This window comes from Sesamum indicum, linkage group LG6 (assembly GCF_000512975.1).
Source record: "Sesamum indicum cultivar Zhongzhi No. 13 linkage group LG6, S_indicum_v1.0, whole genome shotgun sequence".
Classification (NCBI taxonomy): domain Eukaryota; kingdom Viridiplantae; phylum Streptophyta; class Magnoliopsida; order Lamiales; family Pedaliaceae; genus Sesamum; species Sesamum indicum.
In genome coordinates, this window is record NC_026150.1 from 24,333,705 (window position 1) to 24,359,656 (window position 25,952).

Here is a 25,952-nt window from a genome sequence, read left to right on the forward strand (position 1 = left end):
GTTTTATTTTGAATGATGCCGCTGCTCAACTTTTCATCTTTAAGGTTTCCGAATGTATTTATGTTCTGATTGAACAAAATTTTCTTTTCTCAACTCTTGATTTTATTGTTTGCAAATAGTATTGTAGTTACAGAAATGTCACATGAATTTATATTTCTGGTATTTATGGCTGTCTATTACCAATGTGTATTTTAGCATGTTCGGATGATGTCCATTCAAAACTTCTATGTTTGTTATGTGTCCTAATGTGGAACTTTGCTTTTTCCTGGTTCTGGCTCTGGTTATGGTGGTGACAGCCTTGCCCTTTCTTTTTATGCTTGTTTCTCAACAGAAATTAGGTCTTTATGATATTACTTTGATTTTTCTTTACCTTATGGAACATGGATTAAGGTTGTATTTTCTATAATCTTATGTACTTGTCATATTTGCCTGCCTTTGCAACTTATGTCATGTCACTTCCTTTTATCAGTTCTTTTTTATCCCTAGAAGATATTGCAAAAACTTTGTTGGCATCTGTTGTTTGATCATGTACCCTCTGATTCTTCCCTACCAGCCTGACTTCGCAGTTGTGGTTTGCCCCCTAACCAGCTAAATATTTAATTGCCATTTTTTAATCCACTGACTACTCTTTCTTTTTAGATTTACTTTCTAACTTTTTTCTGTGGGCATGCTCACCTGTGCACGTATTCTATTGATGGGATACCTTGATTCGATTGAATAGGTAATGTCTGCTTGTAATTTTTAAGTGCAACTATAACAAAAATACAATTTGCGGTGTCTTGTTATGGGCTGGTGCTTCCATTTTCTCATTTATTCTTGTCCCAAATTGTTGGACTTTGTATAACTATATAGCCCAAGATCTTCATGCTTATGATTTGATATATTGAAGATATTTGTCCTTTGATTACAGATGAATGGAAAAATTTCCTTGCTAGGATTGGACGTGATGAGAACTCATCAGAGTTGGAACTTAGTGATAATCCTAATCACATCCTTGAACTACGGTTTTGGGCTTCTTATCGAGGACAAACGTTGGCTCGGACAGGTGAATCTTCTCCAAATTGTTCTGCATGCTTCTTTTTCATTTTTCTGGCTTAATATCACATGATGTTTTATCTGCTGGTAGTACTGATAATCGCAGCCCAGTTTCTTTTAGTTGGTTTTTTCAGTAAGATTTTATACGATTCTAGGTATGGAGTAAGGACTCTTTGGTCGAGTAAAGTTGTTTGTAACTTTTCCTCAGTTGCAAAGTTCTGACTTTGATGTACAAGAACTGTGCCTGTATGTGACCATATAATTTATTTCTAAGTCATAACATGCACTCTCATTCCTAAAAGATTCGTATTACAACATCTCTTGTTAATCCCATCATTTGATCCTGAGCTTGGGCATCTGTGGTACTGGTAGAAAGGATGATTTTGTTGTAGCATGTTCTTAACCTGTATACAAAAGAAACATCGAATGCTGCTGAAGTTGCCAAATTTTTGGTGGCGATATGAGTATTGATTTATACTTCTGTTTGGTGGCACGTGCATGCGTGCAGTGGGGCTGTGGAAGGTTTGCTGTGTATTGTATGTTGTTTCTCTGGCACGAACTGGAAGTCAGTCACAACAATCTCAGATGAACACTTAGTTTCTGTAACTTGGTCCTATATGGTTGTAATAAGGCCAGGAGTAATCATACTATGGTTCTACTGATGTTTTCTCAGCACCTAACTTTTCATGCTTGTAAAGTATATAGTTTATGCATCCATTTTTTTCCGTCTTCCGTTTCTGGTCCCTGTTTACCCATTACCTTACTTGGAAGCAGTTCGGGGAATGATGTACTACAGGAAAGCGCTAATGCTTCAAGCTTATCTGGAACGGATGTCAGCTGGAGGTTTGCATTTTCAAATTACTACAGCATCTTATCATATTTTCTTTTCTGTCTATTCTGACAAGTCATGGTTAATTTCAGATATGGAAGCTGGTATCGTTGGAAATGAATCAACTGATATTCAAAGTTTTGAGTTGTCTCCAGAAGCGAGAGCTCAAGCAGATTTAAAGTTTACATATGTTGTAACATGTCAGATATATGGAAAGCAGAAAGAAGAACATAAGCCTGAAGCTGCAGATATTGCTCTGTTAATGCAAAGGTTTCGAGTTTTCCATTTCAATTGTATCGATATTTAAACTCCTGTGTCTCAATGGTGTACATATCGTTTCTGTTTACCACAAAATTTTTGGGATAATTATAACTTTATCAGAATATTACCTTTTCAGAAAATTTTTGGACTATAGTAGATAAATTATCTATGTATTTAGCACTAAATCTGCCAGTTTGGTAGTGAAATGTGATCCAAGACATTCAGTTTGACATTGAAACTATTGTATGGATGTCAAATTCTGTAGTTCCTTCAACTGATAAGTTTTTTCATCATTCTTTAAATTCTTCAAATAGAAATGAGGCTCTCCGAGTTGCTTTCATCGACGTGGTTGAAACTCTAAAGGATGGGAAAGTGCACACAGAGTATTTCTCGAAACTTGTGAAGGCTGATATCAATGGAAAAGACAAGGTCTGTATTTTCCCTTCTGGTTTTGTCAAATTCCGTTAGAAATGCTTGGTTTACGTTTGGGGGTAAAATCATCACTACTTTTTCTTTTCCCTATTCTTAATCAAACTTATGACCAATATCTGTATTTTCAGAAAGAAGCATTAATCGGTAGCTTCAGTTTCTATTGTTGTAAGATATACAAAATCATAGAATGATGTCAACTAAACTGTCCAGCGCCCACACACAACCACCAAACAGAGAAAAAAAGGGGAAAAAAAGAAGCACCTTGGACTTGCTTCTAGAAACTTGGATTCTTATGTGCGCCTGGTCTTTCGTCTGGAAGGAGTTAATTATCTAATTTTATTTCATGTGCTTTCAACTCACTCTATCAAGATGAGGCTTGCTGTCCTTTTGAATTTTGTGGTGTTCATTCTCTGCATAAGTCAGCTTTTCTCTTTCTTATCTGTTTGAACTAAGTAATCTCAACAGAAAATGCATGTGTTTGCACGTTGTCTGGGTTGCCTATCTTTGTGCTCTTTACTTTTTAGCTTCCATTTTCACCGAATATGATGGGATGAAATAAAGAGGTTCTTTGTGTTCCTTTCAATATTGAGAGGACTGGTTCATGTATGCTTTGTGTTATCATCAAACGTTGCAACTGTATCTTTGTATGGCTTGTCTAATATCCCAGCATGTGGCTGTCATTTTAAGTTGGTGTGTAACAAGTACTGAAAATCAATCTAAATAAATTGCAGGAGATATACTCAATAAAGCTTCCAGGGAACCCTAAACTTGGTGAAGGAAAACCTGAAAATCAAAATCATGCTGTGGTCTTCACTCGTGGTAATGCTGTGCAGACAATTGACATGAATCAGGTTCGTTTCTAGTGCTGAGTTACAGATTGTCATCACCATACTGTATTTCTGTATCACGTGGCTCAAAATGAAGTTCTCTGTCAATATGGTGCTGTTGAACTTCTAAAGTTATGGATGTGGACTCCTAACTATGATGAACATGATAATGAGTATAAATACTGCACTTGATTTTCAGTTTCTAGGTAATCTGATGATGCAGAGATATTTCTGCTGCTTACAGCTCTTCCTTCAACTAGGTTCAAGCTTCGAGCTTTACCTTGTTCTCAGACTTCTTCCTTTTTCAAGGATGATTTTATTGTCTCCTAGCACATGATTTGTTGATGTGTTTGTTTGTTTGAAAGAGCAAGAGATAAACCTGAGGAAATGTAGTGATGTTATAATCTCATTCTCTTGAGTTGTGGTAACTTCACTAACCCCAGTTTTGAAACAATTTGAACTTTCCAACATTTTAGCCTCCTATTTGTGCTCTGCCCATTGTTCAAAAAGCATGTCATGTTTGCTATTGCTCTATGTTCCGACAGAACAAATTGCTTTACCTTTCTATGGTATACTCCTGTAAACTTTCTGCTTATTTCCTGTCATAGCAGAAACACAACCATTATGTATCAGATGAGGATGACTCTAGATGTTTAAAATCATGGGAGTCTACATTTGTATAAGAAGTTCGCCTTATACAGGAGATTATAAATGTTTGTATATGATGGATGCTATGCAAATTAGTTATGTGGATTTCCTTTTTTGTCTCCCCATGCATCAAAACTCTAATTTCTGTTTACATTTTCACGCGAGCTGATACTTCTGCACTCAGGATAATTATTTTGAGGAAGCACTGAAGATGAGAAATCTGCTCGAAGAGTTCCACAGTGATCATGGATTACGTCCCCCTACCATTCTTGGTGTCCGGGAGCATGTATTTACTGGAAGGTGTTTTTCAAGTGATGTATATGCAGTTTTTAATATCTCTATGCTGCTGAAATCTAACTTCTTAGCTACTAATGCAGTGTATCGTCTTTGGCTTCCTTCATGTCAAATCAAGAAACTAGTTTTGTCACACTTGGTCAACGTGTTCTGGCAAATCCTTTGAAGTGAGTTTTGCTTGCCATGCAAGATGTCCTTGTTCAAGATATACACATTGTTAATACTGATGTTTTGGTCATTGTCAAGGTGTCGTATGCATTATGGGCATCCAGATGTTTTTGATAGAGTTTTCCATATCACGAGGGGTGGGATCAGCAAGGCATCTCGTGTAATTAACATCAGTGAGGACATCTATTCAGGTATTATTCTTGATAAACCTGATTTGTGTAGTTTCATTCCCTTTATTTGGAACCTATATATTGGTTTGAACAGGCTTGAAGACATAAAAGGTAAATCAGCTTTATTAAATATATTGGTGAGTGGGAAGAAAACAGAAATGCTATTTTATGTGCCATCAGGACTTTCTAATTTCATCAACTTTAAATGTCACGCCATATGCGAAATTCCATGCCTGCTCATCTTAGGGCTTTTCCTAGTTTGCTGATTTTAGACAAAGTTAAAGCATATTAGTTGTGTAATGCCCGTAATCTTGAGGGGGAACATTGCAGGTTTCAATTCAACATTACGCCAAGGAAATGTGACCCACCATGAATACATTCAGGTATACTTTAGCATCCCTTGTGTTTATATCTATGGGTGGAATCTGATAAGTGATAACTGAAATTTGCCCAGGTTGGCAAAGGGAGGGATGTTGGGCTCAATCAAATCGCCCTTTTTGAGGGCAAAGTTGCTGGAGGCAATGGTGAACAAGTTCTTAGCAGGGATGTCTACAGGCTTGGACAGCTCTTTGATTTTTTCAGGATGCTTTCATTCTACTTCACAACTGTCGGATACTATTTCTGTACCATGGTTAGCTATCATGTCATAGAAAATAATATCCTGCTTTCTTGTTTTATGTAATATGTTTTGTGCCTGTGGCTCAATTTGGTTGAGAAATGCATAAGCTTTTTTGTCTGTTTGTTCTGTAGTTGTTCAAATTCCATGTTGCCATGAGTTATGGGAACTTTTAACAAATTCCATTAAATCTATATGCAGTTGACTGTGCTGACTGTGTATGCTTTTCTCTATGGGAGGGTGTATTTGGTAAGTTCATGACCTAATACTCTGAGATAATTCAATTTCTTTTGTTCTACATTTTGATCTCAATTCTAATAAGCATCTATGCTGGTGTCCACTTGGTACTAGTGTTGCGAAATTGTCTATTTAGTGTCATTGTAATCCTTCCCTTTTTGTATCGTGAAGAACTGGGGATAGAAAAGAATTAGTTTATGCCTTCTCCTTGTTTGGCATTGTGAAGGTAAGAAGGGCAAGGAGATTCATGTCTATTTTTATTCTTCATCCAAGTCCTTCTGTTAGAGGGATTGAGGATCAACCATGTTGGCAGGTTGCCTCTCCCAGCATCTTCTCCATCCCCTTCTATCTTTCCTTCCTATCAAATAATCAAACAAAACAAGGCATCTGTACCCCTCCTCCAACCCTTGCCCGCCCCTCCTCCAATCTCCCCAACCCCTCCTAACCCAGCATTCCCTTAAACAAAAATGGATACTGCTTTTGATATCTTCGGGTCTGCTGATTTCTAAGATAATATTTTACTGGGCAAAGTATTTACTCTTTTTAGCCTGCATCAGTAGTCACTGAATTCTTAAAGCAAGTCACTTCTAATGTTGGAATTTACCTTTTTCAAGGCATTATCTGGTGTTGGTGAAACCATACAAGACAGAGCAGATATATTACAGAATACTGCTCTTGATGCGGCACTAAATGCACAGTTCCTGTTCCAGATTGGTGTCTTTACAGCAGTGCCAATGGTTTTAGGCTTCATCTTAGAACAGGGCTTTCTGAGGGTAAGCGTCTTACTGATCTTCTTCATTTGCATTTGTAATAATGGTTTCCAAGGTAATATTGACAGTTTAATTCGATAATTTGTGTCCTCTATGATATTGACTGTTAATGTTTGCAAGAGCCATTGAAGAGTTGTGTTTCAATGCAACTATGCGGTTATGGTTTTGCATGACTATACATGTTCTAAAATCTGTAGAAGGTTTTTGCATATTATTATCTGCTTTTCTTTCTTGCTTTTTGGTGTCCGTACATGTTATAGAGACTTCACTCATCAACATGGATTTATTAGAAGCTTTATATAGGTGCAACATATCGGGTTCAACAAGATTTTACGGACCCAATACATGGATTGAAGCATGTTAAACTATAAAAATTAGCTGGGGCATATCTAACCCACCACCGGTTATTTTTCTTCTCTGAAAAATGTACTTGATCGTGAAAGTATGAGCAAATATTTTGGTGGTCTACTAAGATGAGGAGGGAGGATAATCACTAAACTTCCATTTTTAGGTCATATATCTTAAAATTTTGTTTTACACTGATTTTGTAAGGATTCGGACTATGGGTTTTGAACCACATTGCCAACTGTACAGGGTTGAATGAACTATGCTAATTAGTTAAAGGGGGACTAAAATGACACAAAGTTAGATTCTTGAATCATGAAATGCGTGGTCTCGATATTAGTCATTTAGTTGAAAGTATTGCTGATAAATGACGGTTTTTGAATTAGTAGACATGTCAGTGATGTTGAGTTTACCATTCTTTACATTTTGTCAATCTATGTTTTCCTATTCACATATTACTCTTGGACTTTTTTCCACCTGTTTCTTGTGCCATGCTAGATTATTGGCTGAAAAATCCACTGCTATCGATTTCATTGAATTGCTTTTAGAGTACAGGGGGGATATTGTCATCCAGTACCAATAGGAAAAAACTGAGATTAAGAAGATTTGGCCACAAAAGAGATGTGATTGGAAGAAAGATCAATAAAAGTATTTTGTAATATAAGTTAACCTTGAAATTTCGTTTCAAAACCTTATTTTATGTGATTGAGGCATTGAGATACTGACTGAACCCCCAATCCCCGAGGCAAGTTATGAAGGTGAAACCTACCTGTAGAATTCCCAGAGAGGGCCTTACTCACATGAAGAGGCTAGTAGCATAAAGAATGTGAGGATTTTATTTGGAAAGCTTGGAAAATGGTGATCCATCATGCAGCTTGGCTTGAGCCACAAGATGTCAGAATACAATTATTCACTTTATACCATATTGTGCACTGTAAAGTGGATTCCTATTGAGGATGAGGTGCATGCATGATTAAACATGTAAAAGCCGAGAATTCAGTGTTAACCTTTCACCCGATACTTGGTATAAAGTGGGTACTAATTGAGAGTGGGGTACATCCATGATTAAACATGGAAAAGCTGAGAAATTGTTGAGAACTACTTGGGCTTGATTATTGGCTTGTTCTTAGTTTCTCTGAGTTAGCAGGAGTATAAATTATCTGCAAGGAGCACTTTCCTCATACATCGTTAATGCAGTGGTATAATGATCTGGATAAATGGATATCAGTTTGCGTTGGTTTCTTGTGTTCTGTCTATCTTTTTCCCCATTATTTTGGTATGAAAAGCATAACAATGAGGGGGTTGTGGCAAGTAAAATATTCCTGTTGGTTGCTTTCTTTTTTCTAGGACCAGGGGGGTGGGGGGAGAATCCGGAATTACTCAGATCCGATATGTGATTATTGTGCATCTTATTATTTCCTCCGCACCTCCTGAACCCTTTCAGGTTTGCATGCCAAAAAATTTATCTCATGATCCAACTGTCCTAGCTATTATTTGCAGCATGAACTCTTTTATCTTAGTAAGACTTAGAAAAATGTTTTTATATTTCAACTTTTGATTTGTTTGTTTGTATCCTTTTCTGTCCACCCTTGCCACACAGGCTTTGGTTAGTTTTGTCACCATGCAATTTCAGCTGTGTACGGTATTCTTCACATTCTCATTGGGCACCAGAACACATTACTTCGGTCGGACTATTCTGCATGGTGGTGCAAAGGTATGCTTCATTATTCGCCCTTTCCACCATGACAAATATCACAATTTGAATTTCATAGCTAATAAGAACCTTTCGCAGTATCATGCAACTGGTAGAGGATTCGTGGTTCGTCACATCAAGTTTACTGAAAACTACAGGCTTTACGCCCGAAGTCATTTCGTTAAGGGGTCTCTCTCACTCTTGCCTCCCCCCGCCCCACTCCCCCGCCTCTTTCTGCACACGTCGTGCATCTCGTTTTTGCCTCCACTCAGTTTTCATATTGCTTTTTTATTTCTCAGAATGGAAATTGTGCTATTGTTGGTGGTAGTCCTTGCATATGGGTACAACAAAGGTTTATCCTATATTCTTCTCACTGTCAGCAGTTGGTTTCTAGCTGGTTCTTGGCTGTTTGCTCCATATTTGTTTAATCCATCAGGTTTTGAGTGGCAAAAGTAAGTGTTTTTTCTGCCATTTTCGCTCTTGTTGCCTCTTAGTCCATTCTTTCAAGGATAACCTTATTTCTCACATTAGGACGGTAGAGGACTTTCGGGATTGGACAAACTGGCTTTTTTACAGAGGTGGAATTGGAGTAAAAGGAGAGGAAAGCTGGGAGGCTTGGTGGGATGAAGAACTGGTATATATATTGTTGTTGTGGTTGGCTGGTTTCTTTTTATCTTGACCTTGATATGGCCCCTTTTTGTCGGTTCCTTTACGAACTTTGACTGGAGTAATTTCTCTAGGCAATTTATTCAACTAAAATGCCTTTCCATTGTGCATTTGTTTTACATGTTCCTATAAGTCTCCTTGTAACTATCATATACCAAATGGGGTGATATGTAGTATGATTTTGTTTGTTCAGATTTTTCATTTTTTAAATTTTATTGCTTATTTGGCTAATAGCTTTGCATGTGGTCAGAGGCAGGATATACATGTTACATACATTCATCTAATCTAAGCTTGATATATATGTATACATGAGACATCATATGTGTGTATATCTATAGATAGATCCTAGAGAGGAGAGATTTCATAAAGAGAAAAGGTGGTGGTGTTTTAAGTTTGGAAATGTTATTTGCATCCTCCAGGCTTTTACTTCTGACTGGATTCTTTATTTATATGTGAGTCATCAGTATTTTGGGCTGCTTAATTGGCCAACAAACATTCACTGGTAAAGTCAATCGAACTAGCAAATAATTGAGGGTGTCTCCATTGATTATGCTAAACCTCAAGTTACAGGGTAATTATCATCCCTAATGTATACATGACTTTTCTTAAATGAGTTAGAAAATTTTTGTGTTAGATCTATAGCTTGAAACTTATATTGCGTTTTTGCTGGCCATCGTAGTTTACACCTGCTATAAAATTATATCACCCAGAAGGTAAGACAGTACAATTTTGGGCGAGACATACTATGAGTGAAGCTACAAGTTTAGACAAGCCATTAAACTGAATGTACAAGTAACCTTTTAAGTTTTGTTTCTACTCTTAACACTTAGACTTTGTTATACCTTTTTTGTGTTGTAACTTTTATACAAATATGTTTGCCTGGAACTCTTGTTTAAGCTCCCAAATTTTGTGTATAACATTTTACATTTTGGTGCAGTCTCATATTCAAACCTTCAGTGGGAGAGTGATGGAAACCATTCTAAGCCTACGATTTTTCGTCTTCCAGTATGGCATCGTCTACAAGTTAAATGTGCAAGGAGACAATACATCACTACTGGTACAATTTTTCCCTTAAGTGAGAATTACCTTACCCTTTCCTTATTTTTGCTTTCACTAATAATGTCGATGCATAAAGTTTGAGGACCATGGTGTGAACCTCCATGTTTGGACTGTTGTATTTACCCAATTCTGATGAATCTAAGGTAATGAATTCATTGCTAAAAATTTGCTGAGCACAGGTGAGCATCCTGAAGGTCACTGCTGTATTTTTCCTGTCAATCAAACCTACTGTTGGTCACTTATTCAAGCAGAAGCGTGTGAGAAAGCCAACTGAACATCTGTGCAGTGACCGCTCAGAATTGGCAAACCATGCATTACTAGATATTCAACTTGACGTGCTCTATGTATTGACAAATAGATGTTCTATGGTTTTTTCTTCATAGAATAAAGGCTGGTTTATTCGCCAAACAAGCATGGGCTGCTGCCATCTTTTTTAATAATCGATGAACTGACCTCAAGTTATCCTTGTAAAATGTCTAATTTGTTTGTAAGCAGTCTCAACCCTCGACTGGGAGCCAAATAAGAGATCAGTTTGTTCTTTTACCATGGGCCAGATATGGGCTTGCATAGAATAAGCAAACAAGATAATTGCTTAATTTTATTGAAGAAACATCCATGCCCAAGTAGAAATGATTAAAATATTTTATAATGCACTATGCAAAGTATCTATTTATATTGTAGAAGTCAACTGTTGGGTATACATGTGAACTGATTTCTATTTGCTGTGAAATTTTGTCTTCAGGTATACGGGTATTCATGGATCGCGTTTGCTGTGATTATACTTCTTTTCAAAGTATGTTCAAATATCTAATTCGTAGAAAACCTCCAAGCTTGATAAGTCAGTTCCATTTTGCCAGCAGCTCAACTAAACCAAAGTTCCATTTTGGACTCACAGGTATTCGGCTTTAGTCAAAAGATCTCAGTCAACTTTCAGTTGCTGCTACGGTTTATCCAAGGTCTGGCGTTTTTGGTAGCACTGGTTGGTTTGGCTGTCGCTGTTGCATTTACTAAGCTCAGTATCGTAGATATATTTGCTTGTCTCTTGGCTTTTCTGCCTACCGGATGGGGAATTCTGTCTGTAAGTTTTCCCAGTGCTTATGCTGTTTGTTACATATTTTGTTTGACATCATCATCTTAACCACCTGTGAGATCATTTCAAGTTTAATTTTGATTTCATTTGAGCATTTCGATAATTGTATATGGTGGATAATCTGTTCATCAGAGACCCCTCAATTTTCATGTGCATGAAATTTAATGATTTAGTTGATAGAAAGTCATGGGATCACAGATTCTAAGTACCAGGAAGTACTTGCATTTTGTTGTAACTTACAAGTGTGATTGGTGTTGATATTAGGAAATCCATTCATGAAATTTGAATTTTTATGAGATATTTATTCGCATGCCCTTCGGTTATAGCCAACTCTAGTCCTAACTTTTGCATAATTATACTGACGTCGCTTGTTAGTCCTTGCCAGTCTTCCTTACCAGGTTTGAATCGACATGACTTGTATTTTAACGGACTCCTTTCTCCTCAACTTATACATTTTATTTTTAAATCTTTTCATAGATCGCTTGCGCTTGGAAGCCTCTGGTGAAGAAAATAGGATTGTGGAAGTCCATTCGGTCTATTGCCCGCTTATATGATGCTGCAATGGGGATTCTCATCTTCATCCCAATCGCTCTGCTTTCCTGGTTCCCATTTGTTTCCACATTCCAAACACGTCTTATGTTCAACCAAGCGTTCAGTCGAGGTCTGGAAATCTCTCTCATCCTTGCTGGAAACAACCCAAACACTGGCATTTGATCACAATGTGTGGCTGTTCAAACATTGTTTTGTATATAGCACAGAACCTGTAGTTGCCTTGTATCACTACCCTATTAGATCCATCAATTTTGAATGTACTATGTACGAGTGACCTTTTCAGGGGATTTTGTATGTACCTAGAGCAGTGTTTTGATCTTCGAAAATCTCTTTCTAGCTGCAAGTTGTGATTTTGCTCTTGTATCAAAATCTATCGCCAGTGCAATATGGATCATTTTGGATGACTAAATTAAACTATTGAGATATTAGTTAAGATTATATTTGATTTAATGGAGGTACAATTATAGATTTTAAATTCCTAATACTAAAATTTTTGGTTTTATTTGGAGTAGTTTTTTCAAATATTTTTATTCTAATGTTAAAATTATATTTCACTGAATATTAATGAATTCAAATTCTCAAATTCTTTTGTGCCTATCCTTTCTCCAAATTCAATTCCGTCAATTCAGACAGAGTTTAAAAGTGTCTAAAGCCCAAGGCGATGTACTAAAACAGGTAATCAACATTCCAACACTTTCCGGCGTTCTGAAGTCACCAAAATGAGCATGTCTTAGAAAGGTTTTTCTAATTGATACTTGCATAATGTTACATTCGGAGAAGACGGTTGAAGATCTGCAATTTTTCCAGCTCTCCTAAAATTCAACAACACAACAAATAATAATACCAATAATAAATGACAAGGTAGTGGAATCTTGAAGTGCAAAGTTCGCATTAACCTTGATATATGGTGTAAATCCTTGACCTTTATATCTTGAAGGGATGGACTGGTTGGATTGAATTTGCGTCTGGTGGCAAATGGACTGGTTGGATTGAATTTGAGTCGAGTTTAAGGTGAGTTGGATCTAAAATGGGTTTAAATGTATGGTTCAAAATAGGTTGGGTTCTTAACGGGCCGGGTTTGATTAGTATGATCGTTTCATTGGTTCGAATTTTAAAGATTTCAAAGATCTCATATTATGAAAAGGATAAAGGATAGCTACTATTTATAATGTACACACCAACTTGTATTATATGTTATCTTTTACTATTGACCATGTACATCGATATTTTAAAATTTGGGACCGTTGACGGAATTGAAAAATTGATTGGATTAAGAATTATTGGTTCAACTACAACTTGAGTCATGGTTGAACCAGTAATGTTATAATTATGTCATAACAGAACTAATATATAAAAATATATTAAAAACTGCGTTGTCTTTTTTCTTTAATTATTTTTGCATCTATTTTATGGATTGAATCCATAATCAATCCATATTATAACAATTAAGAACCCATATTAGATCCATTAAGAACAAATATCCAACGATATGAATTATAAGTTTATTCATCACAAACGTTTGGGTGGATTGAACACATGGGTCTTAACCCACATTGACATCTCTACTCTTGATATATGGTCCGTTTACGTAAACTACTTATATATCTTGTATAATTACATAAATCACTCATAATAATCCAAAGACAATGCTACATATGACGTTGTTGATATTTTTAGGGAGAATGTATAATTTTTTAAAAAATAAAATAAATTTTATAAATAATATTACCATGTTGAATAAATATATGTATAATATTTTAAAATAATAAATATAACTTGTGTAAATAGACCGTTTTAGTTATATGACATTTCATCCTATTTTTTTTCTTTATTAATTAAAAAAATCTCATAAATTGGGGACGGACGGAGTAGGAGTAGAACATAGGAAACTCAGAGGATGATGCCTCGAAAGATGCACACTGCGACGTCGTTTTGTCCTTGGAATTGCGGTCCACGTAATTAAGCAGGAATCTGAGGTCGTTTCGTTGCAAAGCCCCAAACCGACTCATACTCCTATCCTAACAACCACGCGTCTTCAATCTCAGCCGTTCAGGACTGATCCAACCATCCACACCGCCAATCTCTGCCCCCCAACACCCCGCCCCATTATAAATACCCTGCTTTTATTTCTGTCCCTCACTCTGAAATTTTCAAGAACAATTCGAAACGTGAAGCGACGGATCTGTGGAGAGAAATTCGTACCGGATACATGTTTTGAGATGGACAATTTCTCCCTTCAATTTTAATCTTTAGATCACAATTTTCGGGAAATATAAATCTTCAGTCTGAGATTTTGGATTTTGATTTTCTTCTTCTTTATCCCACTTTTTAAATTGTTGTAACGCTTTTGAGAGTTGGGAATTTGGATACAACGTTCGGTAGGGTGTGAGGAGCTATTAACATCTAAAGACTTTCTGTATTTCTGAGGTTTTATTTTGTCCTTTTTTTTAGTTTATATTTTACCGGTCGTTTGTGATTATTGAGATGAACGAGCAAGCAACGATGATGAATCAACAACAGCAGCAGCAGCAGCAATTGATGAACATGAATCAGAATATAATGAGTATGAATCAAATAAATCCGCAGCCGCAGGTAATTAAATTCCTCCAGAATAAACCCTTTATACATTGTCCACTGATTTCACAATCGAGTGATTTGTTGAGTCTTCGGCCGCAGATGGTTCAGATGAATCGTAGCTACGGGATATGGTCCCAGCCGCAGCAATTTCAAAACCCTAACCATAATCCTGGTGCTAAGAAACAACCACCACCTGCTTTTAAAAAGTCTTTGGGTCCGAGGAGCAATTGGAAGGGCAAAAAGGTGAATAAGCCCAATGATAAGAGAAGGACGGAGCAGCAAAAGTCTGTAATGGCTGGTGGAATCGGAGGTGTTAACATAATTAGTGGTGGTGGCGGCGGCGTTGGGAACCTGAACTTTAATAACTATAACCCTCCGACATTGAATGAATTGCAGCATCAGAATCGGTTGAAGACGCGGAAGTTTTTCCCCAAGAAAAAGTTCAATAAGAACTATAACATGAACATGAATATGGGTGGTAATAATAGCAGGTCTGCTCCCTTTGCTCCAAGGAACACCACTTCCTTCATAATTAGAGCCAAGAAAAGTGGTGGGATTGCCCCGTTGGTTTCTCCGTATCCTGTGACTCCTGCTGTTTTGCCAACCCCCATTTTGTCTCCTTCAAGGGAGGTTCTGGTAGACATGGCAAAGGAAGAGTGGGGGGTGGATGGATATGGGTCCATGAAAGGGTTGATTCGGTTGAGATCGCCTGGACATGAAATGGAGGCTCATGAGGATGAGGAGGAAGATGAAGGCAGCTCAAGTGAGAGTGATGTTGAGGAGCATGTTGAGGTGGAGAGGAGGTTGGACCATGATTTGAGCAGATTCGAGATGATTTATGATCCAAATAATGCTAATGCTGGTGGGATGGAGTTCCAGAATGTGCTGGAAAATAGAGTGGATGATCAGGATACGCATATTGCACAGCTGGAGGAGGAGAACCTGATTTTGAAAGAAAGGTTGTTCTTGATGGAGCGAGAGTTAAAGGATTTGAGGAGGAGGATGCTATGTCTAGAAAGGAAGGGAAACAGAGGGGAGGGTATGAACGAGGAGATAGTTGAGAATGAATCTGAAAATGAAAGTGAGAGTCGTGGGGAGGAGGCTCATTCGGTAGAGGACAATAACGAGGTATTCAATGAAGAGAATATCCAGGAAGATAGGTATGTTAAGGAGAAAAGCAATGATGGGCACATTGCTGAACATTTTGAGGCAGCACCAAATACAGAGAAAACTGTTGAATCAGATACACAAGGGGAAACGGAAAAGAAAGATAAAGGACTAAATGTAGCTGGGAAGAACAATAATATCACATATGTTGAGAGCAAAGAAGAAAGAAACAATGAGTTGCTTGAAGCAAATATGTCCGAGGATAACATTGCTTGTACAAGCGAGAATAATAACTATGAGGCAGGGTTTGTTGATGCAGAAGTTAAGGTAAAGAGTGATGTCGACGTTGAATCTTCTGAACATATGACGGTAGGAGAAGATGTTTGTGTGTTAGAGGATACAGTGGCAAAAGATAACACTGTCTTAGAGAATGATGCTGCAAATTGAAGTGTACATAGAGGTCAAGTGTAGCGATAAGCATCGGCTTGATGACTTCACAATTGTCCCTCATTAATGCCTGCTCATTCTCTTGGTGTTCTGGAGCACAAGTATTTTGGTATATAGCCCTTTGTTTGCTGCTGCTCAACCATAGAAGGAGAAATAACTGATCCATTTGGTGGTTTTTCTCAAATATCTTTAATTGCTCCAAAATCTTGGTGCATAGGTTCGTGTTGATTTCTTGCTTTGTTGTGTCTGTGCACACGCACGAGCACTCATCTTTTTCTTGGTGGGCAAGTGGGGTGGCAATAAACCTTCTGCTGTAGATGATGTTGATAAGGCTTTCGTCAAAAACTCTTAACATGTAATGTTCTGCATGCTATTTGTAATGAACTGCATTATTCCAAGTTTCACTTAATAGTGTGATAAATTTGTTGTCATTTTGTGAATAGATGCCTTCAATTGTTTGTTTTATCCTAGTGGTGTTATAGGAGTTCCCAATAGAAGTGAGGTTTTCCATTCCATCTTCTGATATGTTCAGGGTTAGTGAGTTTTTGCTTTGCCAATGCCCTAATGAAGATCTATTCCATGTCTTCTTGTGTTGTCCACTGTTGTTCCCTTATCTTTTAAATTAAAAATAATAGACAAAAATTCCCTTTAACTTCGAGCAAAATGATATAATTTATTTTTCCCTCTATAACAAAATATATCAATCAATTTGAATTTAAATTTTATTATCATTGTCAAATTCATAAAGTTAGCAAAACATAGTGAAATAACAAATAATTAATTTAGATTTAATACGGTAAGATTTGTTGCACCACAGGCCTTAAATTTTTAATGTTTTAGCTTTACAATAAAATGGTAAAATTTTATTGAAGAAAATTTCAAATAACGAAAAATTGAGAAAAAAACTAAACCTATAATTTTGTTACTTTTTTCAATAAAAAATAGCAAGCATATTTTTATATTTATACCAATATTAAAAAGAGATCATCTATAACTCATAAATCAGTGATATTGTTCCATCAATTTTTAAATATAATAATTATATTATTTAACACTATTATACTAATTCTTTTATTGTGCCCATTAAATTAAATATACTTTGTTGGTATAGATATTTTAATTTTATTTATAAAATATTTTAAAAATTGAAAAATATTTATATGTACACAGAAACGTCATGTCTCGACAACTAATCTATATTATATAAAAAGAAACTTAAAAAAAGGCCTTCCATAGTCATAAATTACGGTTAGTGATATCGATGCACCAATTTTTTGTGAATAAAAGAATGTCCTTCAATCGATAAAATAACTAATTTATTTAATTTTTAAAATTTTATATTAATTAATAAATTAGTTTTTTTCTTTTTTTTTATTTAATAAAATGTATTGATATATACATTTTATTTTTTATTCATAATGTTATTTCTAATATATTTTAAGATATATAAAACATTAATTCATTATATGCATACAGAAACGGACTGCCACAACACCTAGTTTAATAGAAAAAAAAATTCTATTTTTACTCACAAAGAAATGTTATTTACACCGCGATACTAATTTTTTAAATTATAAAAAATATCCCTTATGTATCTTTTAACCACCCCTATTCAAATTCTTATTCTCATCTATATATCTATATTATCTATCTATGTTAATATAAAAAGAAAGATATTTTTCACCCATAAACAACAGTCTATGATATCACGATACCGATTTTTTTATATCGATAATATTCTTAAATTATTTTTTATTTACTTATTTATTTTTTTATAAATATGATATGTCGTCTTTTATATTTTATTTTTATATATAATATATTTTAAAACGTATAAAAATTATTCTTATATGTATATAGGGAAAGTTAGTTAATCTATCAATGTTAATATAAAAAGAAAAGATCTTTTTCACCCACAAACAACCGTCTATAACATTGCGATACCAAATTTTTTGTGTTGACAATATTCCTAAATTATTTTTTTATAAATGTACGTAGGGTTTTATATTTTATATTTATATATAATATATTCTTAAGTGTAAAAAAATTATTTATTATATTTATATAGGAACAACTAGTTAATATATATGAAAAAAAAAACCCTTTGGCCTCCACACTTGCAAAACCGTCGCATCCATTATAACTAATTGGATGTGACACATTCGATGCATCTCCCAAAAAAATTACAATAATTAAATATCATTTAATAAAACACATTCATATAGTATAGATAACAATTATATTCTTGATTAAATAACTTTAAGAATAAATTATAATTACTTTTTTTTTTATTAAAGTGACCATACTACACTAATTATTTTATCATGTCGATAATACATTAAATTAAATTAATTTATTTTTTTAAAAATATAATCTATTAAATTATATATTTTATTTTTATTTTTAATATATTTTTAATTTTAAAATATTATTTATTATATGTATATAAAAATATCATGCCACAATGGTCAGTATATAAATAAAATTCCTAAAATCGGTACTCGAGTTTTGATATTAGATATCGAATATTTGAAAATTGTTGAAATTTCATTTTGTAGGCATATACGTATTTTGTTCTGCATGTCTATACATATACACCTAAATATCTGCAAATATACGTAGATATATATATATATATATATATATTGCAATTGTAAGTAGAGTATAACAAGTAGATAGTAATTAAAATCGAAGGAAAAATGCTTTCCCAGATTTCGGCATCACTCTCTCACCCCTCTTCTCTCACCGCCACCACCGCCTTCTCCTTCCGCTCTTCGCTCAGACCCAAATTGCGTTCCTTCTCCTTCAATTTGCAGGACCGCCGCTTCTCCACCGTCGTTTGTATAGATGGAAGTTCTTCTCCCGCCGCAGCTTCCGCGGTCTCTGTTTCCGAAGATTTGAATGATCAAACTTTGAGAAATAACGACGGGAATAATTATGGTTATGGTGTTGGTGATAATGCTAAGAATATTGATAGTAGTAATCAAAATAATGTTAAGTTGAAGCTGGAAGAACTGAAGTGGGACCACTCGTTTGTTCGTGAGCTGCCGGGTGATCCTAGGACCGATTTAGTTCCGCGGCAGGTTCGGTTTATGATAGTTTCTTGTTCCTGTTTATCCTTGTGAATTATCTGCGCTGAAATTTTAATTTGTGGATGCTGTTTTGCCTGAATTAAGTTGTCCTTACAATTTCTTGTCCTTGAGATTAATGATAAGTGGCGGGTATGTCTGTTGCAGATATATGCTAGTTGAAAGCTGACTGTAGAAGTGTTATCCTTTTCTATTGAGAAAAACCTTTTGGCATTTCTAGATTTTTAATTAGTGTTTTTTATCAAAGGCAGGTTGTTTTTATGTTTAATGATATGTTTTAACTCAGGATTCCTTTCGTTTTGGTCAATTTAAGGAAGGGTGGGTAAGTTATTGGTAGAAGAAAGTTGTCAACAAGGTTACTTTGTTAACCAAGGATCAGAAGTGGTTTTATTTGCAGAAATTGGACACCTATATAATTTTGGGAATGACACAGTTATTATTCTAGGTATAATTAGCCATCTGTTAACATGATATGTTATTCTTGGTTCCCATGACATTTTGTTATGCTTTAGATCCTTTAGAAATGTCCAACTCTGTAATCCTTTATGCTTTAGATCCTTTAGAAATGTCCAACTCTGTTTACAAAAGGGATTTTATGCTGTGTGTCCATTTAGTTTGCTAGCACTTCTTTATAATACGTTTGGATGCCACGTGCTGTTATGGCATTTTTTTGCAGGTTTTTCGTTCTTGTTATACAAAAGTTTCTCCTTCAGCTGAGGTCGATAATCCTCAACTTGTTGCATGGTCAGATTCGGTTGCGGAGTTACTTGACTTGGATCCTAAAGAGTAAGTTGTGCGATTATCTGCGCTAATGTTTTGACTTCCGATGTCACTCTTTTCTTTCATATGAGTTAAAGTTTCTTCACTACTACAGACTTAAAACTTTCATGCCTAATTTCTTTTGAATTTCAGATTCGAAAGGCCTGATTTTCCACTGATATTCTCTGGGGCATCACCTTTAGTTGGAGCGTGAGTTCTCTCCATAACCTTTCTTTTCTTTCGTCCCACTTTATTTGTCACTCTTTGGTCCACCTATAAGTTCTCTCCACTTAACTTTTATGCAGGATGCCTTATGCTCAATGCTATGGGGGACATCAGTTTGGGATGTGGGCTGGTCAGTTGGGTGATGGCCGGGCAATTACACTAGGAGAAGTTCTTAATTCCAAGTCACAGAGGTTGGAACTGCAACTTAAGGGTGCTGGGAGGACACCGTACAGTCGGTTTGCTGATGGTCTTGCAGTCTTACGTAGTAGTATCCGAGAGTTCCTCTGCAGCGAGGCAATACACAGTCTAGGGATCCCAACAACGCGTGCGTTGTGTTTAGTGAAAACTGGAAAATTTGTTACTCGAGACATGTTTTATGAGTATGTCTTTCGAGCCTATTCTAAATATGTTGCCGATTGATGCTTCACCGTTAATCTTGATCAACAATATTTTAAATTTGGTTACATAAGAGTATCATATCTCCGGTCTTAAGTAACAATGTGACATTAGTTTCCTTTTATGCATTCTGAAACTTGTGATCCTGCAACCTTCTTATTGGTGTCTTTATTATATTGCTTATACTAAATTTCCTGATTCAAGTTTTAGTTTAAAACCAAATATTGAGGCATTGGAGGGTTATATGTATTACACTGAATAAAGATGGTTAAAAATTATGATTTTCAACATTTGACAGCTAATGTTTCATTTGCATGCAGTGGCAATCCAAAGGATGAGCCCGGTGCAATTGTTTGCAGGGTCGCCCAATCCTTTCTTCGCTTTGGTTCATACCAGTTACATGCTTCAAGAGGGAAGGATGATATTGGTCTTGTTCGCACTTTGGCTGATTATGCCATTAGGCATCACTTCCCCCATTTAGAGAACCTCAGCAAAAGTTACAGCTTATCTTTCAGTACTGGCGAAGGAGATGATTCAGTTGTAGATTTAACTTCAAACAAGTACGCAGGTAAATTCAATTTTGAGGGAATGATTGAACTCATCCTCATTGAAGTTCACATTAGATAATTTTTCCGGTTATGCCCTCAATGTCTATTTATGTCTTGGATTCATTTTCTTGGAAAATATTATTAAACCAAATTGATTTGTTTATATGTTGCAATGATGATAAACACCAGCTTGGGCGGTGGAAGTCGCGGAGCATACGGCTTCCTTAATTGCAAACTGGCAGGGTGTTGGCTTTACCCATGGAGTGCTGAACACAGATAACATGAGTGTGTTGGGACTCACCATTGATTATGGCCCTTTTGGTTTCTTGGACGCTTTTGATCCCAGTTACACTCCAAATACTACTGATCTTCCAGGCAGAAGGTACTGCTTTGCAAATCAACCCGATATTGGTTTATGGAACATTGCGCAGTTCGCCACAACTATTTCTGCTGCCCAGTTAATAAATGACAAGGAGGCAAACTATGCCATGGAGAGGTATTTTAGTGGGATTTACATTTTCTGCTTCACCAGCTTTTGTTGTCCTGACACATCTCCTTGACTTATTAGATACGGGACAAAGTTTATGGATGAGTATCAAGCTATAATGACCAAAAAAATCGGTCTGCCGAAGTACAATAAGCAGTTGATCAGTGAACTACTTAAAAACATGGCTGTTGATAAAGTAGACTACACCAATTTCTTTCGGTTGCTTTCAAATATCAAAGCTGATCCAACCATTCCAGAAGATGAGCTATTGATTCCTCTGAAGGCTGTTCTGTTGGATATCGGCAAGGAGCGCAAAGATGCATGGACTAGCTGGGTGAAATCCTACACACAAGAGGTATACAACATACTGTTATGATTTTATTTTGCATTTAGTAAAGTTTTACAGAACACAATATTTTGAACAAAGCCGCCACTAAAGGCCACTGCATATAGGAGTACTGTTCTTGAAATCCTGTCTCAGAGCTTTTACCTATATTTTTCTCTGCTAATAGCTTTCTGCCAGCGGCATCTCTGATGAGGAGAGGAAGACAGCAATGAATTCAGTAAATCCCAAGTACATCCTTAGAAACTATTTATGTCAAAGTGCCATTGATGCAGCAGAACAAGGCGATTTTGAAGGGGTTCGCCGGCTACTAAAGGTTATGGCTAGGCCGTATGATGAGCAACCGGAGATGGAAAAATACGCCTGCTTGCCCCCTGCTTGGGCTTCTCGTCCAGGCGTTTGCATGCTTTCTTGTTCTTCTTGAGTTGATCAATAGAGTGATGCGTAATATGTACATAAAAAGTATGTATGCTGATTTTTGTTTGTAATGACCTGTAAATGCTGTAGCTTTCCACGCTTAGATTTCTTTTTCTCGTCCTTGGGGCTTAGTTCGTGCAGGTTCATGTGTATCTTTTTGTTGCAAATTACTTCCACAGGTTTGGTTGCTAGGTTGATTTCAACATTCGACTATGGCTAGTGGAGATTTCGTCCTCTGGTCTTAGAGAATATTAAGCAAGAGAAGCTCATTACTTGCAAAATGGGGTGAGAATTGCCAGTATAACAAACAGAAAACCTCTTATCGACTGTAGAAAAATTGATCTTACCTCAACAACTGTAGCCTGAGGGAAAGATAGAACTAACTAATCCACTGCAACATTGTTTTGGAACTCCTCAGAAACACCGGCCAAACTTGACGCTGAATGCCCATCTCAGGTATACAAGACCACACCTCAGGTATTTGTCTCTCTTCCCCGTTACTTTTGTCATTTCCCATTGTTTTGCAACAAAGGCTGCAGAAATGGTTTCTTCACTTTGTTCTGTGCTTCCAATCTAGTGAATTGTGTGTTTAAAGTTTTCATGGATGTAAGTACAGCCTATCCTTACGTGAACTAGTCCAGAGGGAAAATGTATAATCAAGCATCTCGTATGTTCTTCTGGCATCTGCTGTATCTGAGTTTTGCTTCATCTCCATAAGAACAAGTGGTATTAGGAGGTGCAATAAAGTTCTGATATGGAAAAAGAAAGCATCTTTCTTTGCTTTTCTATTTCCTTGCAAGTTGCTCTGTTGTGTTACTGCAGTATTCTAGCTTTGTGCTTCTTGTGTCTCTAGTATATTGATGCCAGTGAAATCATTTTGATTACGGGTAAAAGATGTCGGGATCTTAACTCCATATGCAAAAATGATAGGGATATGGTTGTTATGCGACTTCTGAATGAATATGATCTCCCAAGATTGTTTACCATTCAGGAAATGTGAGTTTCTTGAAGCCGTGAGATCTGGAAGAAAGGCATCCTCAATTACTCTGAGGCGCTTAAGCTGCAGGAGAAGTTGACATCTGATATAAAAATGCACAAGATTACTGATACCCTGCTGTCCCTACATCATCCACCCACATATACTCTTGGCAAAAGGCAAACTGATCACAATGTATTGGCTCTGAGGCTAACTTAAGGCTATGGGTGCAGAACTTCACTACACGCAACGCGGAGCTGATGTCACATTTCATGGTCCACACCAGGTTATTTTATATCCCATTATTTCTCCAAGAGAAATTGGCTTAGGAGCTAGAAAGTATGTTGAGAATCTTGAATCCACAATGATAGAGTTGTGTTCTTTGACAAACAGGTGAAACGGGGGTTTGGGTTGGTCAGAGAAAGATTGTTGCCATCGGGGTTCGTATATCTGCTGGAATTACGTCCCATGGGTTGGCATTTAGTGTCGATCCTGATTTGAGCTACTTCAAGCATATCGTGCCGTGTGGGATTTCAGATAAAGAAGTCGCGTCTTTGCAAAAAGAGGTACCAGATGCTTCCTCCTGATGAAGTTATTCATGATCAGTTGATTACATGTTTTTTTAAAACATTTGGCTACACAAATGTTATATGGAAAGATGGTTCATTCGTGTCCTCAGATTGTAGAAACAACTGATGGAGTTGCACTATACTAAAACTTTCATTCTGTATTTTGTTTGGACATGCAATCAACAAATGTTGTTTGTCTCATGTCAATAATATAAAAGTGCTATTCATGTAGGATATTTGGTCTCTGACTCAAAACCCCTGTTTCATCATTTCAGTACTAAAATTAGAAAAAAGATTTAAGGGGAGCAAGCAATAATGCACTTGCCCTTTTCAAGTGGGTGATAAACAAAACTAAGGTATGTGACTGAATTGGTGGACTCTACTTTAAGACAACATTATCATGTAGGAGCCCATGTTCCATCTTCCAAGAAGCAACAGACGACTTCCTAGGAAATTGCATCCTGAGCAAACTGTCTGATCAGATTACCCTGAGGAAATTAAGGTTTCACTTCAATTATGAAACACTAATTAAGCAAATTAAGTACTATAAAACTATTAGTTATTTCATATTCATGAATGGTCATGAATCTTGAACCTTGACAAGAAGGTAAAAATCTTGAGACATGATAAGAGCCCATTAAGGTACAAAATCCAAGCAAGCTTACCAGCTAAACCTAGCTGTGGTTGTTCTTTCTTGCAATCATTAAAGTAGTTTAATCCTATATTTAAGTAAAGAAAGATGACTAATGTGATTGTCTTGTGATAACTCACATGACACATGTTATTTAATCTATGAGGATTGCCTTGAACCTAGAGATGAATAATAGTCAAATCAGCATCACATGTGGGAAAGCTGCTTCCAAGTTCCAACTCACTCAAAAACAAGGAAGAAGGAATATATTTCCATAATAAGGATTTTTACTCTACTTTGGGCGTTCTAATATAGAAGGACTGGGGATTCCGAAAAGCTCCCCACCTCTAGGTGGTTTTGGTTAAAATAAAAAAAAAAAAAAGGATTTTTACTCTACTTAAAGTTATATAAATCGCCATGGAGAATTCAATAAAATTAAGGATTTAATTATACTTAACTTTTTTGAAAATATAGAATTATACTTTTCTCCAATTTTTTTTTTGAAATTATATATATAGTCTCTTCAAAAATTCTCCATTTGCACCTAACTTGTATTGATTCGGATTTGGACAACAAAGACATTAGAAAAAAATACAAAAACTTTAATTTTGGTCTTAATTTAGTATCTCATGTATATTTTTGTATTTATAAATAGATAAATATAATATATATATATATATGTATGTGTGTCTGTGGGAAGTGTGGTTAACATCATTACATTTTTTCCCTTTTAAATACAAAATTATTACATGAAATATTAAATGAGGTGTAAAATTAGAAATTTATGTAATTCTTTGTCGATGTCAACATTTTTTGTTTAAATCCTAATAAAAGTGTAATTCAGAAATTCTTTTAAGGAAACCTGTAATCTTGCAATTTTAGATAAAATTTAAGTATAATTAACCTAAAATGAGTAGAATAACGTCCCAAAAAATAAATGAGAACGGTTGATTCAAACATAAGCATTTTACAAAATAGAGCCGACTGAAAGCTAAGAGCTTGTTTGGTTGTGTTTTCAATGAGATTTTTTTCACTTTTCACTATTTGGGTAGGTGGAAATTTGTTTGGTCAAATCATTTTTAATTAAATGCATTCATATTTTAATTCTTAATTTCAAATTTATATAGGTCATATGAGCTTGTCATATTTGTCTTTCTGTCACATAAAAAATACATATACTTATATTTAATATTCTCACACCTATATATTTATATATGGAAACAACTATCCAAACATATTCTTAATTTTTGCACAAAAATCAATAAAATATTTCTACACATTTCTAATTATTGAAAACTGAAAATAAAAATAAAAACACAACCAAACGGGCTGTAACTCTCAATAACGTGATTAGAACAAGTTTTAGGAAGTCGACAAAGTATAGAAACTGTGTGAAAAGACGCGTGATTAGTCAAATTGGCTAGCTCAAAAGTTTCTCCTCAGAGCAACATTTTTTGACACTGTTGACTTAAAATCTGAATTTGCCTGAATCTCAGGCTTAGTTTATAGTTAACTTTAACACACGACACATGTTTGTGTCAGGCCAAAGCACGAGCTACAGCCAAGAGACCACCACGCCTCACCTCACCATCTTCTTTCAAACCCAAAACTCCCCACATTATAACTGGCAAATGCTCCCTTTTCATTCTCCTCCATCTCACCATTTCATCTTTCTTGCAAAACCAAATT

General features: G+C 35.8%; 3 protein-coding genes across 8 annotated transcripts in view; all 3 read left to right on the forward strand.

Annotated features, from left to right (window-relative positions):
- Positions 1 to 12,101, forward strand: part of LOC105165737 (callose synthase 9) — a 29,787-nt gene extending 17,686 nt beyond the window's left edge. Inside the window, exons 33-52 of the mRNA XM_011084838.2 lie at positions 911 to 1,045; positions 1,810 to 1,878; positions 1,957 to 2,134; positions 2,440 to 2,554; positions 3,289 to 3,408; positions 4,217 to 4,332; positions 4,410 to 4,493; positions 4,573 to 4,685; positions 4,995 to 5,047; positions 5,119 to 5,295; positions 5,482 to 5,529; positions 6,132 to 6,290; positions 8,233 to 8,346; positions 8,425 to 8,513; positions 8,625 to 8,777; positions 8,857 to 8,959; positions 9,929 to 10,048; positions 10,793 to 10,843; positions 10,946 to 11,128; positions 11,618 to 12,101. Of these exons, the coding sequence (XP_011083140.1) occupies positions 911 to 1,045; positions 1,810 to 1,878; positions 1,957 to 2,134; positions 2,440 to 2,554; positions 3,289 to 3,408; positions 4,217 to 4,332; positions 4,410 to 4,493; positions 4,573 to 4,685; positions 4,995 to 5,047; positions 5,119 to 5,295; positions 5,482 to 5,529; positions 6,132 to 6,290; positions 8,233 to 8,346; positions 8,425 to 8,513; positions 8,625 to 8,777; positions 8,857 to 8,959; positions 9,929 to 10,048; positions 10,793 to 10,843; positions 10,946 to 11,128; positions 11,618 to 11,854 (2,417 nt within the window). The 3' untranslated portion in view covers positions 11,855 to 12,101. The remainder of the gene's footprint in view (positions 1 to 910; positions 1,046 to 1,809; positions 1,879 to 1,956; positions 2,135 to 2,439; positions 2,555 to 3,288; positions 3,409 to 4,216; positions 4,333 to 4,409; positions 4,494 to 4,572; positions 4,686 to 4,994; positions 5,048 to 5,118; positions 5,296 to 5,481; positions 5,530 to 6,131; positions 6,291 to 8,232; positions 8,347 to 8,424; positions 8,514 to 8,624; positions 8,778 to 8,856; positions 8,960 to 9,928; positions 10,049 to 10,792; positions 10,844 to 10,945; positions 11,129 to 11,617) is intronic.
- On the forward strand, positions 13,826 to 16,288 carry LOC105165738. Its single transcript, XM_011084839.2, has 2 exons — positions 13,826 to 14,284; positions 14,369 to 16,288. The coding sequence occupies exons 1-2, from the start codon at positions 14,177 to 14,179 to the stop codon at positions 15,821 to 15,823; spliced, it is 1,563 nt and encodes a 520-aa protein (XP_011083141.1). The 5' UTR covers positions 13,826 to 14,176; the 3' UTR covers positions 15,824 to 16,288.
- On the forward strand, positions 18,490 to 23,866 carry LOC105165739 (UPF0061 protein azo1574). Of its 6 annotated transcripts, XM_020694830.1 has the most exons (12): positions 18,490 to 18,906; positions 19,589 to 19,698; positions 19,825 to 19,881; positions 19,977 to 20,276; positions 20,613 to 20,860; positions 21,030 to 21,336; positions 21,409 to 21,682; positions 21,840 to 22,132; positions 22,267 to 22,372; positions 22,506 to 22,564; positions 23,079 to 23,349; positions 23,457 to 23,866. In XM_020694830.1, exons 1-8 carry the CDS (start codon positions 18,523 to 18,525, stop codon positions 22,092 to 22,094), a joined length of 1,935 nt encoding a protein of 644 aa, XP_020550489.1. In that variant the 5' UTR covers positions 18,490 to 18,522; the 3' UTR covers positions 22,095 to 22,132; positions 22,267 to 22,372; positions 22,506 to 22,564; positions 23,079 to 23,349; positions 23,457 to 23,866. The 6 variants fall into 6 exon arrangements, with proteins under 6 accessions (XP_020550489.1, XP_020550488.1, XP_011083146.1 ...); XM_020694829.1 differs by having other exon boundaries at positions 21,840 to 22,372; positions 23,018 to 23,349; XM_011084844.2 differs by having other exon boundaries at positions 21,840 to 22,372.